At 35.9% G+C, this 18,693-nt stretch overlaps 1 protein-coding gene across 5 annotated transcripts in view; it reads right to left on the bottom strand.

Moving 5' to 3' along the window:
* Positions 1-18,693, bottom strand: part of PDSS2 (decaprenyl diphosphate synthase subunit 2) — a 186,159-nt gene that overhangs the window by 24,696 nt on the left and 142,770 nt on the right. For all 5 annotated transcript variants that reach the window (XR_012508681.1, XM_074368554.1, XM_074368556.1 and 2 more), the window contains 2 exons: positions 11,636-11,809; positions 10,585-10,716 (listed from right to left, as the gene is read on the bottom strand). Coding sequence is in view for 4 of the 5 variants with exons in the window: in XM_074368554.1 (XP_074224655.1) it covers positions 10,585-10,716; positions 11,636-11,809 (306 nt within the window). In the remaining variant the exon portion in view is untranslated. The remainder of the gene's footprint in view (positions 1-10,584; positions 10,717-11,635; positions 11,810-18,693) is intronic.

The following is an 18,693-nucleotide window of genomic DNA, read 5'->3' as shown; positions in this document are numbered from 1 at the left end:
ACAGAGAAGAATGATCTAGTAGCCATCTCACTGATGCAGCGGCCTAGACTAACTATGTGCCTTGGTACCAGTGTACTGGAGGGAAAAGCGCCTGAGTGGAGGTCGGGAGGTCTCAGGAGATTTCACATGCACAACTCAAAGCCTCAGGTGCTAAGTGGGCCCTTTCTATGGAGGGGAAGCAAATGGCCTAAGATCTTAACGGTGATCACTCTAAAGAGGCACTGTGACCTCCCGGGAAGTGGATCTGCTGGGAGCCAGAAAATATGGTTTCTAGTCCATAATAGGTTAATACCTCAAGTAATTTTAAAATTTTTGTGTGGGTCTTCATTTTCCTATCTGTAAAATAAGTGTACTGGGCCAGACCAGGCATTCCCAAATGCTGGGCTCTCACAAATGCTGAGCTGACTATATCAGAATCACCTGGGTAACTTGTTAAAAATGCAGATCCTCAATACTGTAGCCCTGAATTCTGACTCATTTGAGGATCACTGGTGTGGACTGTGTCTAATGTCCTTTACAATTTATGCTTCTGTATGAGTCATTGTTTACTTCAAAGGCTAAAAAGAGAACAACTATATAAACTCTTTAAAGTTTCAAGGAGAATGGAGTGCTGTAACTTTCCCCCCTTTTTCTGACATCTGCCACTTACCATGTATATTTCTAGCAGAGCAAGATATTATTAAAATAGCTTTCTCACTGGGGCCCAAAATAGGCTGATATAAAATAAATGCAGACGGTATTTCAACAGCCAGCAGTCCTGAACCTCTTCCTGCCACACTGTTCATCTCCAGAAGACACTGTAAATTCAGCCACACATGGCAATTCCCTGAGGGCTTCATTACTTGGGTCTTTAAAAGGGATTCACTCATCTTTTACCTCCTGTAGGTGTGCTTCTTGTCAATCCAGGTCATGCGAAAAGAAAGTAATTTTTCCCAGTCTTTAGCAGTTCACAGAGAATGTGTGGTTTGAAACTTGTTTTATCTTAAAAAAATGTGAACATAGACAAGCTAGTGTGCCAGCGCTCATGACACTGTCAGGCCTCCTCTGACAGCTACGGCGAGCACTGCAAAACAATATTCTACACCAAAGCAAACAAAGCCAGCGCTCTGATTGAGAGGATGCACAAGGGATTAATTCCAAAGGTTTATATACCAGCCTCTGCAGACCAAAGGCAGATAGATTCCCCATTGGTAAGTAATGGATGTACAATGTGGTCTTTTTCTTTAAGAAACAAATGCTTTTTTATAAGTCAGGTAACAAAGAAGGATTGGATGACATAAATGAACTGTTTCCAATTTTCAACTCCTGTTATCTGGACTTGAAAGTTGGATATGGAAAAACCTTTTTCTAAAAGCAGAAAACTAATATTCCACAGCAGGGAGTGCAGACATTGCTAGAGACTGATCATCTCTAACTTATCATGTTATTCTTCCCTAATGTTACCGGCTATATTTTAGAATAACAGTCAATTTAAAAAAATAAGATTCTCTTCTTAAACCTTCAAGAAAAACTACTCTTCTCAAATTTTTTAGCCAAAAGAATATAACGAACACTTGTTTGCCCTCCAACTAGATTAACGAGTTGCTAATATTTTGCCATCTTTGCTTCTCTCTAGATGATCATTTGCTAACTATTTGAGAGTAATTATAGACATAACGATGTCTCATCCCTAAATACTTCAGCAAGTATCTCCTAAGAACAACAATGCTCTCCTACATAATCACAAACCCATGATCACGTCCAACAAGTTTAACATTTACTATAATATTTAAGATAAAGTCCATATTCAAAATTTCAGGCCCAACCAATAGTATCTTTTACAGCTATTTTTATACCAATCCAAAATCAAATTAAAAATCATGCATTCCTTTTGGATGTCATGGCTTTTTAATCTCTTCTAATCTACAAAAGTCCCCACACTGACACCTTTTCTGTCTTTTATAACATTGGTGTTTTTAAAAAGAATCCATGTTGGTTGCCCTGCAGACTGTCCCTTATCCTAGATTTGTCGAATTGTTTTCTCATGATTAGATTCAGGTTAAAACATTTTTGAGAAGACAACTACAGAGATGATGCTGTACACTTCTCCATTACATCTGAAGTCACACAATATCAGATGTCTCATTATTGGTGAGATTGTTCACTTCTTCCTTTTGTCTTCAATAAGTAATCTGTAGTGTGCTTTGAGTCCATGAGAATATTCGGTTTCCTACTAACCATTCATCCAATTGTTTTAAATGATTATTCATTAATAATCCTTGTTTGAGTAAAAGATTACATTGGTGACTGCAAAAATAATGATACCTTAAGGGTCTGCCCTGGTACATGCAGAAATACTATTGACTCCTTTAGAGAAAACAGGTCTTACTGAAAACAAACTCTCTGCATTTGCTTTGATATTAGGAGGTGGGGTTTAGTTGTATATATATGCACGCGCGTGTGTGTGTGTGTGCGTGTGTATGTATGTAGGTATGTGTGTGTATATATGTATGCGTGTGTGTGTGTGTGTGTATATATACACATATATATGAGATTTGTTGGTGGACAGAGAAAAGCAGGAAGGTTACATCCATCCTCATCCCAGAATGATTTGGGTATAGTGTATGAGGATTTAAAAAGGTCACAAATCAGAATTCTACTAGATCTGCTAGTCCCCAAGTAGCTCAGCCAGCTAGCTCAGTTTGGTTTGGGAGGAGAAGCAAGCCTTGTTTTGCTGGGCTCTCCAGTTATGGAGCTGGAAAGACAGTAGAATATAAAGAAACAGGGCAGGCTTTTTCTTTGATATCATGACAATTCTCACCTACTAATAAGAGAGCACAGAGGGTATCTACAGGTCAACACCCTTCTGAACTGGACTGCTTGGGTACCTGATTTTACCATCTCTTTCACTTGGGAAAGTTAATTTTTGGAGGCAAATGTGAATGTCCATGGAATTAAATTTCTTGTATTCTCTTCCCTTGGTTCAATGGGAGAAGAAGAAACAGACAGATGCAGAAGGCTGTGGTACCCCATAAAAAAAGAAGAGGGGAAGCTTGTATTATCTACATAATAAATCTCTCTCTGTTTAGAAGTCTCGATACTGCTCTTAAGCCATTTTTCTTGCTGTGCTCTCTTGGAATCTGGAAGAGACATGAAATATAAAACTGCAGTTTGACTAAGAAAAACAAAATCTACCCAGATCTCAGAAAGGCCATGAGCAGGGAAATCAGGCTGATAGGAGAACTGAGTTATTTCCTCCAGTGGTCAGGTCCCAAGGTGATGGTCACCAATCCTGATGGTGTACCCCAAGCTCATCATGTCAAAAATCAAGTTTATAATGGTGTTCCCACTTTATTTTCCTATTTTTATTAATGGTACAATTCTGCCTGTTACCCACGCTCAAAATCCTGGTTTTGGCCTCTGACCACCCTGCCCCAGTACACATTGGCCAGCTTCTCCCTGTCATATCAGTTTTCAGGTCGTAGACATTTTCTCTTTGAAATGAGTTTTATACCTAACTTCCTGACCTTCCCATTCTCACTGCCAACACTCTGATTGGGACTTTTTCTCTGCACTTATCAACAGAGTCCTCCAAACTTCCTAACTGGTCTTCTTTTCCATAGTTTCTCCTTGCTCTTTAGATTCTACATAATGCAGCCAGATATACCTCCCTAAAACACATTTCAGACCATGACATTACCTGGCTCAAAAACTTTCAATGTCTGCTCCATGACTTCTGAATCAAGCTCACTTTCTACAGACAAACATCCCCAAATTTTTCCTTTTTTAAAAAACTGAGGTAAAATTCACATAACATGAAATTCATCATTTGACTAAGTGACATTTAGTACATTAACAATGTTGTGCAACCATCACCACTATCTAGTTCCATAATATTATTTTTTTTCCAGAATATTTTTGTCATGTTGTAACATGTATCAATACTTCACTCTTTTTCATGGCTAGATAATAATCCACTGCATGGATATACTATATTTGTTTATCTATTCATCATTACTGGACATTGGGTCATTTCCACTTTTTGGCTATTGTAGTTATTGCCGTACATGTTTTGTTTGAACCAAAGTCTTTTAGTCATTACGTACTTTTTCAGCATTTCTTCATCTGTCTCCATAGTGTCCTATGTTTTTTACCTACCATCCAAACTGTAATAATTTTTTTTTTCTTTGAATACATCACATGCTTGACCACCTGCATCCGTTTTTCCTGGCTTCTGTTGTGAAGGAAGCCCTTGTTCATATCTTTGCTGTCAAGATCTTCTTCTTCAAGGACTATCTCAGATATCACCTACTTCACAAACCCTTTCTTGACTCTTCCAACTGGATTCAAACTCTCTTTCCTATGAGCTCTGCAAATGGCATCAATTACAGCATTCCTTATATTTGTGTGTTTCTTTTACGAGGCCGCAGATCAGCCTCAGGCAATTTAATCCTGTATCTCCTGTAGTCAAGCACTTTGTTTCCTTAAGTGCAACAGAAAACCTTAAGAAACATTTTAATTTAAGGGATATTTAGAGCCATTTCATAGTATGTGGTCTCATATAGTCCTTTCAAATGCCCATAATGTACATCCTCTATGGCAGAGGATGTCAATATTATTCCTTTTGAAACAACTCAGATAACTTAAATAATTAGAAAAATAACACACAGCATTAATGAGGACTCTCTGAATGTGGACTTTCTCTTTTGTTTAAAAGTCTATATGTGTGTGTTATGTTCATGACACCAGCCTTGCCTAGTAATTTTTGTTTCACTTTCTGAGAAGAAGTAAAAGTGGGATACCCAGGGACAAGTGAGTTATAGCTTAGCACTGGTAATATATAGTTCACTTAAAGTATTTTATGGCTGGTTATGACAGTGTCAGGATGTCACAAGCCTAAGTGACAATTCAGTACTTTCAGAAATAGCCAAGAAAATATAATCATAATTCTTATTTCTTCAGGTGACTTATAATGGCAGCAGAAAACTAGAAGGATCATTAAAAATAAAGCTTGCTGACCTGCATTAGCCCTTGGACTCCCTGAGAGAGTCAGAGCTCTGTGGTTCTCTGAAGGATTCTACTCTCTTTTATTAGGAATCAAAATGATAGCTGAGTAATGACTTTCACCTCTCTAGGATGAATCATTCACTATCAGTATTTTTACCTGATCATTATTTTTCAGCAGCTACAAATTTAAATTTAAAATTAAGGTAGGGAGGGATCTATAGAATTTAGTATGCTCAAATTTGCTCAACAAATATTTTTCAGTTATTTCTGGTCTGCCCTGGTGCTCTAAACTGCTTCTTACGAAAGTACGTAGTGTGTGTGTGCCTGTGGGTGTGATGGAAGAGGGCTATCTAATCTTAAGATTTGGGGAGGAGGGGGAAGTTGGAAGAGGTAGGAGGGCCTGATATGAATATTCCAGAGGTGTTCTGCTTCATGGCTTCACAGTGATGTTGAATGGGCACTAAGGGTATGTAATCTCCTCTTCCTTTCCTTGTCTAGTCATTAATTCTCTCTCCCGAAGCAGGAAATCAAGAGGGTAGGATGGGACACGAACCTGTCTGAGCAGAGCAGGGAAGTAATTTTACATGTGATAATAAGAAATCATGGATGTCTCCCAACACTGGGAGCAAGATTTTTCTATTTCTCAGTGTCAAAACCAGTATTAAGCTTCTAATAGAGATGAATATTTTTCTTATAATGCATCTCTTGCCAAAGAGACCAGTTCTTATTTGAGAGCTGAAAGGGACCTGAGAAGTGATCTGGTTCAATACCACTGTTTCACAAAAAAATAAAAATAAAAAGGATGTGAAAGAAAGTGATTAAAGTTAAACAGATACTAGCAGAGCCCAAACGAGAATCCAGGTTTTTCAAATCCTGGTCCTCTATGGGCCATTTCTGCTATACCAATCTTACTCTTTTTGTTTAACAAAACAGGCTGCTACCAAACAGCCTTGTCCTGTGGAAACCACACCACACACACTTTTTGGACAAACAGTAACTCTATAACTACTCCAAGTATGTCACTATGTCAAATACTATGGGTGATTCAAAGGTGAATTTACTATTATCTTTAAGGATCTTACAATAAAATTCAAAACTTTGGAGAAGAAAGTATCACAAAAATGCAGAGGAGGTAAATATCACACAAAAAAATTGGAGAGCGTTAGAACTAACTTTAGGATTGATAAACAACCTCCTTGAGATTTAGAATAGATCTTCCCTCTCAAATTGTGTCCCCTAACTCTGACTAAGGGGGCATTCACAGAATAATATCATTATTGTAGAAAGCTTTATATAAACATGAATATAACTTAGAAAATTAAAATAAATTTAGGGAAGGAGTATTTACTCTGAAGAATGTTGCTCTCTGCATGACAGAAACTGCTTATTTCTATTTGCTTCAGATGAATTCATCTTCTCTTCATCAGTGAGATGACTGATGACTCAGACATGCAGATATAAGGAGAAGGGCCCGAAGTCCACGGAGCAAACCACAGCAGCCTGGCAGAGCCTTGAGGTGGGCAATAAACTGCCAGTCTCTCTTGAAGGAAGAGGATTTAGAAATAACCCCAGGGGACTAAGGTTGGAGGATAGAAACCTCACCTGCTCACCGGCATCATCTCGTCAGAGTTTACTGAACTCTGGACACGATCTATTTGATTTACTTGAGTTAATGCCTAAGGCATAGGCTATGTGGAAAGGATATCCCTTTGAATTGAAAATCATGAGGATAATGATTTGGAAATATTTTACCAGCTGTTTAAGAAATCCAGGACTCTCATGTTGTCTATATTTACAACTTTGTATACTTGCAAAGACATCAAGAGTTAAACATGTCCCTATTCTGTGAAGCATCTTTAAAATTCAGATCTATGCTACTCTTATATGTATATGCATATATGTGAGTAGCCAACGGAGAGTTGATAGCTTTCATTCAACATATTTAGCTGGATCTTTTCAAACAAAATGTAAGTCTGTAATGTATTCTAATGTAACACAATTAGAGCTACTAACACCATCTGTATATAAATTTTTGGTTCAGCTGTCAAAAAACAAACAAATATACCCTTGTAATATAATATTCGATACTTGAGTAATATTTCATTATACTACATACTTTAACTTTTTTCTATTTTTAAATGGATCAATTTTCATTTTCCTTTTACAACTATATAGTATTTTATTACATATTTTAATATGTAAGTCTTTGCCTACATCTGATATTTTTCTTGAGATACATTATTAGAAGTGCAATTACTATAGCAAAGTATATGAACTTTTAAACTAAAGATTTAACTATAAAAACAAATATGTGTAATAGTATACAAAAAACATACTGTATATGTATTTGTTTAAAAAGTCAAATGATACAAGACTTCTAATAAAACATCCCAGCCCTCTCCAGACCTTGTCTGTCTCGTGTCCCTCTTTAGCTGTATCTTCTGTTTATCTTCAAATATTTTTCTTATTTGATTTTTAAATTTTAAACATTATCTATTATTCCTACTATAAAAGGAATAATTACATTTCTTACATGACCAAACACATTCCTTTCCTCTACCCTCCCCCACCAGTGATTATACTTTTGGTTTAAATACTGATTTGATATTTATGTTTTTGTGCTATATAAATATTGTTTTCTGAGCCATGTAAAGTATTATGATTATATTTCCTTGTACATTAAAATTTTTTTCATTACAGCTAAGAACAGCCTCATTTTATTCCATATGTTTATTGTGGCTGTTTTGAAAAGTGGGCCCCAAATTCTTTGAAATTGTTCCCATTGACAGGTGAGGCCTACAGCCCCTTCCCTTGATTCTGGGTGGGCTTGTGACTATTTTGATAGGAGACCATGAAAATGACAGGTGATGTCAGATGTTGGTCATAAAAGAAGATGCAGCCTCTGCCTTGTGCTAGAAAACCTGTGTTTGGAGTCCTGAGCTGGCAAGTAAGAAGTCCAGCTTCTCTGAGGCTGCCACACTGTGAGGAAGCCAAGCTAAAAAGAGAGGCCATGTGTGAGTACTCTGGCTGGTCAGATACCTGGTTTTCTTGACAGCCCAGCCCAGGTGCCAGGTGTGAGTGGAGCCTCCAGATGATTCCAGTCCCCAGCATCACTGAATCACCTACAGCCTCTGAGTCTTTCCAGCTAAGGCCCCAGCTATCATGGAGCAGACATCCCCTCTGTGCACTGTCCGAATTCCTGACCCACAGAATCCATGAACATAATAAAATGCTTATTTTAAGCAGCTAAGTTTTGGGATAATTTGTTATGCAGCAGTAGTGACTGGAACGCTTAGTCCTCTATATTCCTATTATTAATTGTCCCTAAATTCTCAATATGGTCAAGTACATTAGGGAATCATCAGTTCCATTTTTTTCCTTGGAGATATTTTTTCTAGACATCTCTGTTCTCTTATCCCAATCTGGCCTGGATGCAGAGCCATCAGCCCAGGACTTGCCTGGCTGAGACACAGTGTATCAGTTACTTAAGGATGTGGGCCCTGCAGCCAGGCTGCCTGGGTTTGGACCCTGACTCCACCACTTGCCAGTGCTATGTGAATGTGCTCAAGTTAATTTTGCTCCGCCTTGGTTTCTCATTAGAACAGTGTTGGCACATGGTAAGTGCTCTCATTGTTGGCATTCTTGTTGGTTCTTATTCTTCCCTTCATACTGTCCTGGGAACTTCCATTGCCTCACAGCCATGCCTGATGTCCTAGTTCCTAAATTCCACGTCTTTTTCTTTCTTGATTACTCCCTTGTCTTGCTAGAATACAACACCAATTCCCTAAAAAAAGATGCTTGGTAGGTAAGTTTTTTGAGAATGTTTTAAATCGTCTTTAACATCACACTTGATAGTATGACTGGCATAAAATTCTAAGTTGGAAACAACTTTCTCTTTGAATGTTGAAGTTATTGTTCCATTGTCTTGGAGCATTCAGTATCACACTAAGACCATTCTGATTCTTGAGCCTTTGTACATAAGTTTTTCTTTTTCTTTCTATAAGTATTAGGGTCTCATTTTTACCTTTATTGTCTCAAAAACTTGACGTTGATGTCACTTGGTGTGTATCTTTTAAAATTCATCATTTAGAGCACCATTTCGATTTGGAAACACAGGTTCTTCAATTCTTAGAATTTCTTTTCTTTTTAATTCTTTGTTAATTTTCATCTTCATTTTCAGTTTTCTCTTTCTGGGACTCAATAGATACAAGATCTCTCAAATTGGCCTCTAATTTTCTTATCTTTTCAATTTTCTATTATCTTTTTGGTCAATTTTCTGGGAGATTTTCTTATTTATATCTTCCAATCTTCTGATTTTTTAAAAAAAAATCTGCTTTCATATTTTATAATTCTGATTTCTTATTCTTGGATTGTCCTTTTTAATGTATCACCTGTTCTTCTTTCATGGATTTAATATCTTATCTCACTAAGTATACTGATGATAGTGCTTTTGAAAATGTCTTTTTTCCCCCCTTGCACTGCCTCTGTTTCCTCTGGATTCCCTCTTTTTATCAGTTTGCTTTTGACTCCTTTCCCAGCAGAGGCTGTGCTCTAATGCCCAGTGGTCCTCTATTACCTATTCTACTTCAGCTGGATATTCTGTGCCCTTCATACTCTGAGGCTTGTCAACTGGAGGCCTCACTGTATGACAGCCAGCTGGTCAGTGATACAGCACGTTTACTGAGGGAGCCCCAAACGTCCACATCTGCAGGTCTTTTTTCTGGGTTTGACAGTTTTCCTAGAAAGGAATTCTCTTTTCTACCTGGTGAATATGAAGGATTTTAAACTGGCTGTCAGCATTTTGAGAGCCTATGAGGGAGGAGGTGCGGGAGGGGGAAAATCTTATCTTTTGGAAAGCAGCTATCCTTAGGCTCTCTCTACTTTAATGATGGCGTCCACCCTCACCCAGCTGTGCCTGGTTCTCCAAGTGCAGAGTCTCAGAACCACCAAGTTAAATTCCATGAAGCTTTGGATAAAAGGGCAAGAACTCTTTGTACCAGAGTTTCTGAATTAAAAGAAACCCCCAAAAGTTCCCTCTCATCTTCCATAGCTTCCCTCTCCCGCAAAAAAAAAAAGTGAGAAATTCACCCAATTCAAGTCCCTTTACCCCTCCTGCTTAACCATACTTTCTTTTTTTTCTTTTGATAATGCCTCAGAACTTGAGTATTCAGGGTCCAAGTTTGTTTTAAAATAACCCAATGAGCTGACAGACGGAGCTCCTGGAATTCTGCAGCTTGTGCTAGAGTCTACAGATGGGAAATTGCCGTCAGTTAAAGGGTGGTGCTATTACCATAGCCCAATTTTTGAAAGCCTTTAGGAAAAAAAAAATTATCTGAGTTAATTAGCATTCACCACAGGCACTAGTTTTGTATTGCAGTATTCTAAGAACTCAGAGAATAAGAAAACAGTATTTCCGTCTCTAACTTTTAACTAACATTTATCTCTCAAAAATGTAGATTAGAAAGTAAGAGTTTTACCTGTTATATGAATAAGCTCTTATAGCACTGATCTATATGATCTTTACGGATGATTAGTCTTAGATCATCACAAAATATGAGTTATGTTCTGGTACGTAAAATAGAAGTAATTTCATTTTACCTCTCCAATCTGCTTAATCCATAAATCTCTTCCAAGAAACTCCTGATGTAAGACTACAGGAGCTGAGTTTAGATTAAAAGTCAAGGAATCACTAGTCTTTTCTTTAATAAAAGGCTGGAGATCAGAATTTATCTAGAAGGAGTAGACAAAAGAATTAAATCAGTGAAATGCATATACACTAGCATGTTTTAGTCATATTCAAAAATTACTAGTAAATATAGTGAAAAATTAAGCTTAAGGAATATAGTTATTAGTTATACTTTAATAGGCAAAAGAACAGTTCATATGATTAACAATAATCTTTAAAGTTCTTTAAAATAGTTTTCCCCTAACATAGCCCTTTTTTAACCAGGCAGCAGCCTTTATTTTGCTTTTTAAGTTCAAGGTAAGGATTTAGGAAAAGATTTAATAAATATCATTTGCTTAATAAGCTATTCAAAGATTTAATAAAATATGGAAGAAACTCATCTGGAGATACTACATATATGTATATATTTTCCCCCTCTTATGAGTTATTTAAGTAACATCTAAGAAATATATACTAAATGGAATTTTAAAATTACATATACATGGAGGCAACAATATAACAGCTAATCTTGAGACATTTTGTATTTCATTATGCCTATTCAAAAGAATCAGTTATTAGAATGAAAGCTTTCAATTTCCATGTATTTCTAAATTTCATTAACTTTCCACAATTTACTTTACATAGAAACTATAAGGGAACTGTAACAAAAATGCAAATATTTTTCCATTCTGCGACTGGCAACATTACATGTTACTTAATAACTTGCAGGAGTTCTTTCAAGAACCTTGTTAGATGGTAAGAAAAGACAAACATCACAAATACGGTTTAAGTAAGCTTTCAATCCAAATTATGCAGTACTCACTGATCATACTGTTTATATGATAAAATAATCACCATGTATGATAGATTTTATGCAGACTATAAGCAGTTTTTGAGATATAAAAGTAGTTATTAAATGGTAAAAGGCTTCTATATCATTTTAGTTATTTAAATACTAGAAAAAGAGAAAGAGTGTGCAAATACCTTATGACTCATGGCCATGTGCTTCCCATACTGAAATGCCATATCCTGAACCTCAGCATCATGCTTCGCTAATTCCATTGCAGCTTGGCAGCTCTTTGCTAATAAGGCACCATGGGAGAGAAAAGTCTGCTCCTTCCAAGTCGATATTCCAATATCATCTGTGATACGATTTTCCTAAAAAATGTAACAAAAGCCAAGATAAAAAAGAATTTAGGAGTAATTAAATTGTTCTGGTTTTTGAAGAATAAGAGTTAAGAAATGAACTATTCAAAACAATCAGGCTATTGCAACAAGACAGAACCAAAAGATGCTGAAGCTTAGTTCTACCTAAAGAGAACTAAGGGGGTAGGAACTGCTTTTTTAAGGTAATGGGGAAAAAAATGAAAGAAATGCTGAAACAAATTTTACTTTGAGCTAGGGAACATCTATTAAAATATATTTATAGGTTAAGGCAAAATTAGAGGCTTGGACCTTCAAACTATCTCTCTTCTATATTCACATTAGTTCTTAATTGAGTGGTAATATTCCAAAATACAAGAATCCTATTGCCTTTAATTTATGTGAAACTGTCAAGGGCATAATGAAGAAACTGTATTCTCTTATAAACAGTTAGAAAGAAAAATCAGAGACGAGATTAACCCATTGTAATGGAGTATGATTTAAACTACCCTATTCATCAAAGTTTATTCCCATAAGAAAAAAACAAGGTGATAAGGGAAGATATAACTATAGTTTATTTAGTTTCATCTTTTTACATTATGAAAATCATGGTACTATCTGTAAGTAAGCATACACACACCTACTGACTCTAGATGAGTGATGCCCAATAAAAACATACTGTAAGCCCCATTATGCAATTTAAAATTTGCTAGTAGCTACATTAAAAAAGTGAAAAGAAACAGGTGAAATTAATCTTAATGACATTTTATCCCAATATATCCAAAATACTATTTCAACATATAATGAAAATAAAATTATTATTAATATTTTATATTTTTTATACTAAGTTATCAAAACCAGTGTGTATTTTACACTTACAGCATATCACTAGCCAAATTTCAAGTACTCAACAGGAACAGAGAGCTGGTAGCTACCCTAGGGGACAGCTCTGCTCTAGGCAGTGAGCTCTCTGAGAGCTAGAATGATGAAGCAACATATAAAACAATGTTCATATTATGGTGTTTTGTTGAAACCTCAAACTAACTAGAATCCACTCAGAAGGATTAATTAACCCAAACACTTTACTTCCTGCCACCAATACCATAATCCTCCTTCCAACGTTATTCATAGACAAAATAAAAAATAGTAAGAAAACTGAAACAGAGACCATTCAAAGGTGATCTCAGATTTAGCCCACTCACCATGCTGAAGGGAATCTTCGACACATTGGTCAGATTAAATTCTCAACTTAATTAATGCCTTTACACAAAAAGGAGTTTCACTTATAGTTAACAGTTGCATATATGCAACCCAGCATTGCAAAAAAGTCATAGGGGAGAAGTAGTGCATAAACTGCTTTACAAAACATTAGGTATAAATAATAACATTTAATTTTGAAATTATCTTCTTGTTTGTAGTAGTTTTTTTAGTTTCAACTCTTTTGGTTTGAAATCTGAGATGGATTTTAAAATGTGCAAAGTTTATATATCATATTAATAAACCTGAAATAAAAACCATATTATCTCTCCATGTATACCGGAGATGCATTTGACAAAATTCAACTCCTGTTTTTGATGGGAAAAAAAAGCACTAAATAAAATAGGAACCGATGTGTATTTCTTTAATACAACAGGTGCATGTGTATGCATGCATGTGTGGGGCGGTACGTATGTATGCTTGCACACACGATCACCCAAAAGTCAGCAAATACTTTATGGGGAAACACATGAGCTTTTCTTTCTAAAATCAGGAATAAGACAGAGATGCACACAATATTACTGCTATTTAACAATGTAATAGAAGAGGTAAGAAAAGGACAGATGTATAAAAATTAGAAGAGTTTATCACTATTTGAAGACAATATAACTGTAAATTGGGGAAAACCAAGAGACTCAACTAAAAAAACTACTACAAACAAGAAGATAATTTAGTAAGGTAGCAGCATATAAAACTAATGTAATTTATAATGAACATAACAGATGTATTAACTACAGCTTTCATACATTAAAAACTAATCAGAAAGTATTATAAATGGGATCTTCTATTATATCTATGGAAAAAAGATTAAAAAGCTGGGAATATACTTAGAAAGCGATTCTCCCCTAGAACCTCCGGAAAGAATGCAACCCTACCAACATCTTGACTTGGGAGCTTCTGACCAATGAAAAAAAACTTTTCATCTCCCTCAAGTTTCACTCAGTGTTGGTGAGGCTGTGAAGAAACGGGCCTCTCAAATATGACCAGCAGAAGTGGAGGCTGGATAGAAGTTCTGCAATGCCCATCAAAATTACAAATGTATTTGCCCTGTGACCCAGCAAATCCTATTTGCAGGAATTAATCCTACATAAAGTCAAACATGTGAAGTTAAATACATATAAGGTTATGGTCTGTTGTTCATCCAGGTGCCAGAGTGATCCTTTTGAAACATAAGCCAGATAGAACCATACTGGCCTCTGTGATATTGAACTAACACTCCAGGCCTGTTCATCCTTCAGGCCTCTGCCACCCATTGTTCTCTGTCACACACTCTCCCCAGATGTCTGCACAGAGTGATCCCTCATTGCTTTTGGGTCTGTAATTAAATTTCACTTCCACAACCCTTCCCCATCATTTCCTCTCTCTTTACCCTGCTTGGAATATTTTTCCTTGATACTACTGGACCCCTGATGTAGTTCTGTGTTTAATGGTTTATTGCCTGTTCCCATCACTAGAATGTCAGCTCCATGAAAGCAAAGACTGCTTTGCCCTCTACTGAATCATCTGCACCCAACACAGTCCATTAGGTGCGTAACAACATTTGCCGGGTCTTTACCTTTCTTTTCTTTCTTCTCTTTCCGTTTTGTCCACCTTCCTCTATCCTTCTTATATTGAGCAAAAGAAAAAACTGAAATAATTCTCCCTGAATGCCTTCCTACTATGCAAAGAATCAAGATAAGCTCTACAGCATAGGATTCAAAGCAATGGTATCAGGTAATATTTCTGGCATTTTCTCCTGCCCAAAATAGCCCCTTTGAGGCCTGCATTTCAGCAATACAGGACAATTTGCTGTTTCTTGAATAAAGTGTGTATTTTCAAATTTGTGTGAATTAAAAAAATATTACTCCTTTCAAAGAGAATATCACCTCCCATTCCCTGCCCAGTAAACTCAATATATCCAGTTAAAATATCATTTCTTTGAGAAACATTCTCAAACATTCCCAAATACTTTCATCCTTAGACTAACATTACCTTATTCACATTTCAAAACAGCACTTAATTCTCTCATAATTGTATGATTGCTTATTTGTCTTTTCCCTTGAGGACTGGATATAGTCTTAGTCACTTTTACATTTCTAATCACTTAGGCCATATTTAATTTTCAACAAATGTTTCCTAAGTGAATAGAACTGTGTTTATCTGTTACATTTATTAAGTAATTGCATGTTCTTCTAAAAAATTTAGAAGTGAATGAGTAGATATATCCATACAATGGAATGTTACCCTGCAATAAAAAGGAAGGAAGTGTGGACACATGCTATGCCACGGTGAACCTCAAAAATATTACGCTCAGTGAAAGGAGTTGCCCATGAGACCATATATTGTATGATTCCGTTTTTATGAAATGTAGATTAGTGGTTGCCTGGGCTGGGAGTGGGAACTGTAAATGGCCATGAGGGACCTGACGGGGTGTGTGTGAAAATGTACTGAAACTGACTTACAGTGAAAGTTGTATCACTCAATAAAGTTAACTAAAAATCATTGAATTGTATGCTTGAAATGGGTTAATTTTATAATATGTGAAGCATATCTCAACATGAAAGAAAGCAAAAAGGGTAATGAACATAAAATTTTACATTTCTTGGTCTCAAATGCTTAAATTAACATTTAAAAAATTATATGACTAAATTAACTGTGGCTTGTATATCATCCTCATTTACTCATATAATATTTATTTAGGTTATGGGTTAGGCTCTTTGTGAAGCAATACAGATAGGAAGATAATTATTAATGGGTATTTATTAGAAAATAGCCTGTCCTCAAGAAGTTCATGGTCCAGGAATGGCATCTATATCTATACCTACCTATATGTGGATATAAATATAATAGATAAATCAATAAGATTCAGTTTTATTTTATTTTCCTTATTATGATTAAGATATATTTTATTATCCATCATTTCTACATTTTAAATTATGCAAGTTATAAACAATCATTGAAAAAATCAGAAAATTCAGATAATCAAGAAACCATTAAGGCCTAGTCCCTTGAAATCTGCTATAGTAAGTTAATCAGGTCATAAGTCAGTAATTCTGCTCTTAAGTTAATCAGAAAATTTATTCCCTGAACATTAAGTTATTACCTATCATGAACTTGGTTACCAATGGAACAAAGCTCCTCCATTCATTTCTGTCAGCTTGCCATGTATAAATTAAGAGACCATGCTCTGTTACAAAGGAAAAGTTAATGTACAACTGTGAAATATCAAGAAACCATTTTGACAACCACACCCAACTCAGTATCTTCAGATATCAGACATATAGAACTGGTGTGAAATGAATGTAGACAGAATAAATGAGACTCAGATATATGTGCAGCATCAACTTATATCTGTACAGTTTACAAAAGGGAGATACATTCAGTGGATATTTACTTTTGATGGGGTTTTCTTTCTTTCAGAAAGAATATATATCAACATACCTATTGAATGACTGTCAGACTGAAGTGTATTAATTTAAAAATGTAGGTCTCTTATTCACTGTAATATGACCTTTTTGCTCAAGTAAGGCTGGTTCAAAAAATAGGGAAAAAGGCTGAAGCTTACAAGATGATGTTTCCTGTGACAGTAGCACTGGTGGTTTTACTCAGATGTAATATGCTGTTCTGCCACTGAGTTGCCCAGGGGTCGTGCACTTTGAGTTGCTTTCCTAATGGTAGAAATACATTTGTATATACCTATACACATGAGACCAAAGTGTGTTTGTAAGGTGGCAGCTCGGTATTAAAGATTTAGTCCATGGTCACAGATTAAAGGCAAAACAGCTGATCCAGGAAGATGTCCAAGCCTCAACTAGAACCTGCCAAGCCAAACTTCTACCTTTCATATTATCAGAAAAGAAGATGTTAAAAGAACTTCAAAGAAAGTATGCAAATATTTCCTGTTTTTATGCTTCCTACTTCAGATTAATATTCTGAGCTGCTACCTTTATCATTTATCTTTAAAATAAATCCTTATATACTCATGCAGCATAAATTTGCGTTTGATAAGAGACCAGGTCTCTCAAAGGCCACATTTCACCATTTAAAATGTTTGCTTCGAATTAGTCTTTTCAGTTATTTTAAGAAGGTGAACTAGAGCCAAAACGTTTACCAGCCTTAAAAAAAAAGCCAAGTTAAGAACATTTTCAATAAAGACTCTCTAAATCTAGGGATAAGAAAGAAGCATGAGGGAGAACAGAATCTAACATTTTCTGGGAGCCAACTTAATGATGACACTTTCACATTCATTATTATATTAGCTCTCAAAGGTCTTAATTATCATTATTCCCATTTATTAGGCAAAGAGATTTGAATACTGTATTTTGATCAAGATCAAACATTAGTAAGTGGTAGATATAGATCTTAACTGAATTCTATTTTGCTTAATACATAATAGAAATACATGCAAAATATCTTTTATAGTTTAAAAAGGTTGTATTTAAGAGTAAATCACGTTTCATCTGTTTTTCAACAAAGTATTTTAAACCTATAAATTAAATCTTTTAATAATACCCACTAAAGAGATCCAAGAATCTATAGAGCATATAAATAAAAAGATTAGATATAATAGATATAGTATTTTTCCAGGAATCCCAAGGAAGGGGGGAAAAGTATAATTCTTTATTTAGCAGCACATCTAACAGTATGAAATAATTTGCTTTGATTTATAATCCAGTCATATTGGATACAGTAATGTAGGTATCTGGAAACTTTACATCTGTGTAAATCATGAGAGAGAAATTGATAAGGTTTGATAAATGTGTATAACTAAAGTCTGTTTTTAAAAGTGCTTCTATATAATAAATAAAGCTATCAAATTTTTACTCACACATTAAAGAGAAGGGTTGCCAGGGAATTTAAAAGTCAAGAATTCTTTGGTCTAAGGCCAGCCACCCCTTCCTGTACTCCCTACAGTCAGTTCTTGCTGCAGAGGGGAGAAGGGAAGACTATTTTGCAGCACAAATCCTTCAGCAGCGGGTATCCTTGGGATAGGGAAAGCCTTGAACAGCTAGAGGGCAGCAGATAGTCTTCAGATGGGTTGCACAGTAGGGGCATTAGGGAACATTGAATAATTCTTTGAGATGAACAACAGCACTAAAGGGAAACTTGGCTTGCTTTGAAATGTGCAGTGTATGCTGGTGCTTGACATACCACGTAAATATGCAGTAGATGCAGGTCGATTAATTTTTTTGTGTGTGCTTACTATGCCAGGCACTATAGATTTGAGAATTGGGTATTACTCCTTGGCTTTTAGTAGAAGTTCAGCAACGGAGAAACACAGTACATAGAAACTAGTCTGGTATGTGAAGAGAGAGCTATGCTTACAACACAGAGAAGGGAGTGACCAGTTTTATCAGGGAAGGCTTCAGTGGGGGAACTGTTACCTGAATCTAGTTCTGAATAATAAAATGGAATTAGCCTAGAAGATAAAGTTTGAATGACTCTGGGGCATCAATATCAGTCCCATATTATTGAAGCACACAGTGGGAGAGGTAGGTAGAGAAAGACAAGATTACTTATGTAGGTAAGAGGCCCAGAGGGTTGGACCTTATTATTTAGGTGCCAGGAAACTGTCTTCAGCAGGCAATTATATGATTGCAAGTGCAATGAGATGGGTTGTTCCAGAGGCAGTTTGGATTGGAGGGGCAACAACTGGAAGATCC

Source organism: Camelus bactrianus, chromosome 8, assembly GCF_048773025.1.
Source record: "Camelus bactrianus isolate YW-2024 breed Bactrian camel chromosome 8, ASM4877302v1, whole genome shotgun sequence".
NCBI lineage: Eukaryota > Metazoa > Chordata > Mammalia > Artiodactyla > Camelidae > Camelus > Camelus bactrianus.
This window is presented reverse-complemented; position numbering and strand designations above follow the sequence as displayed.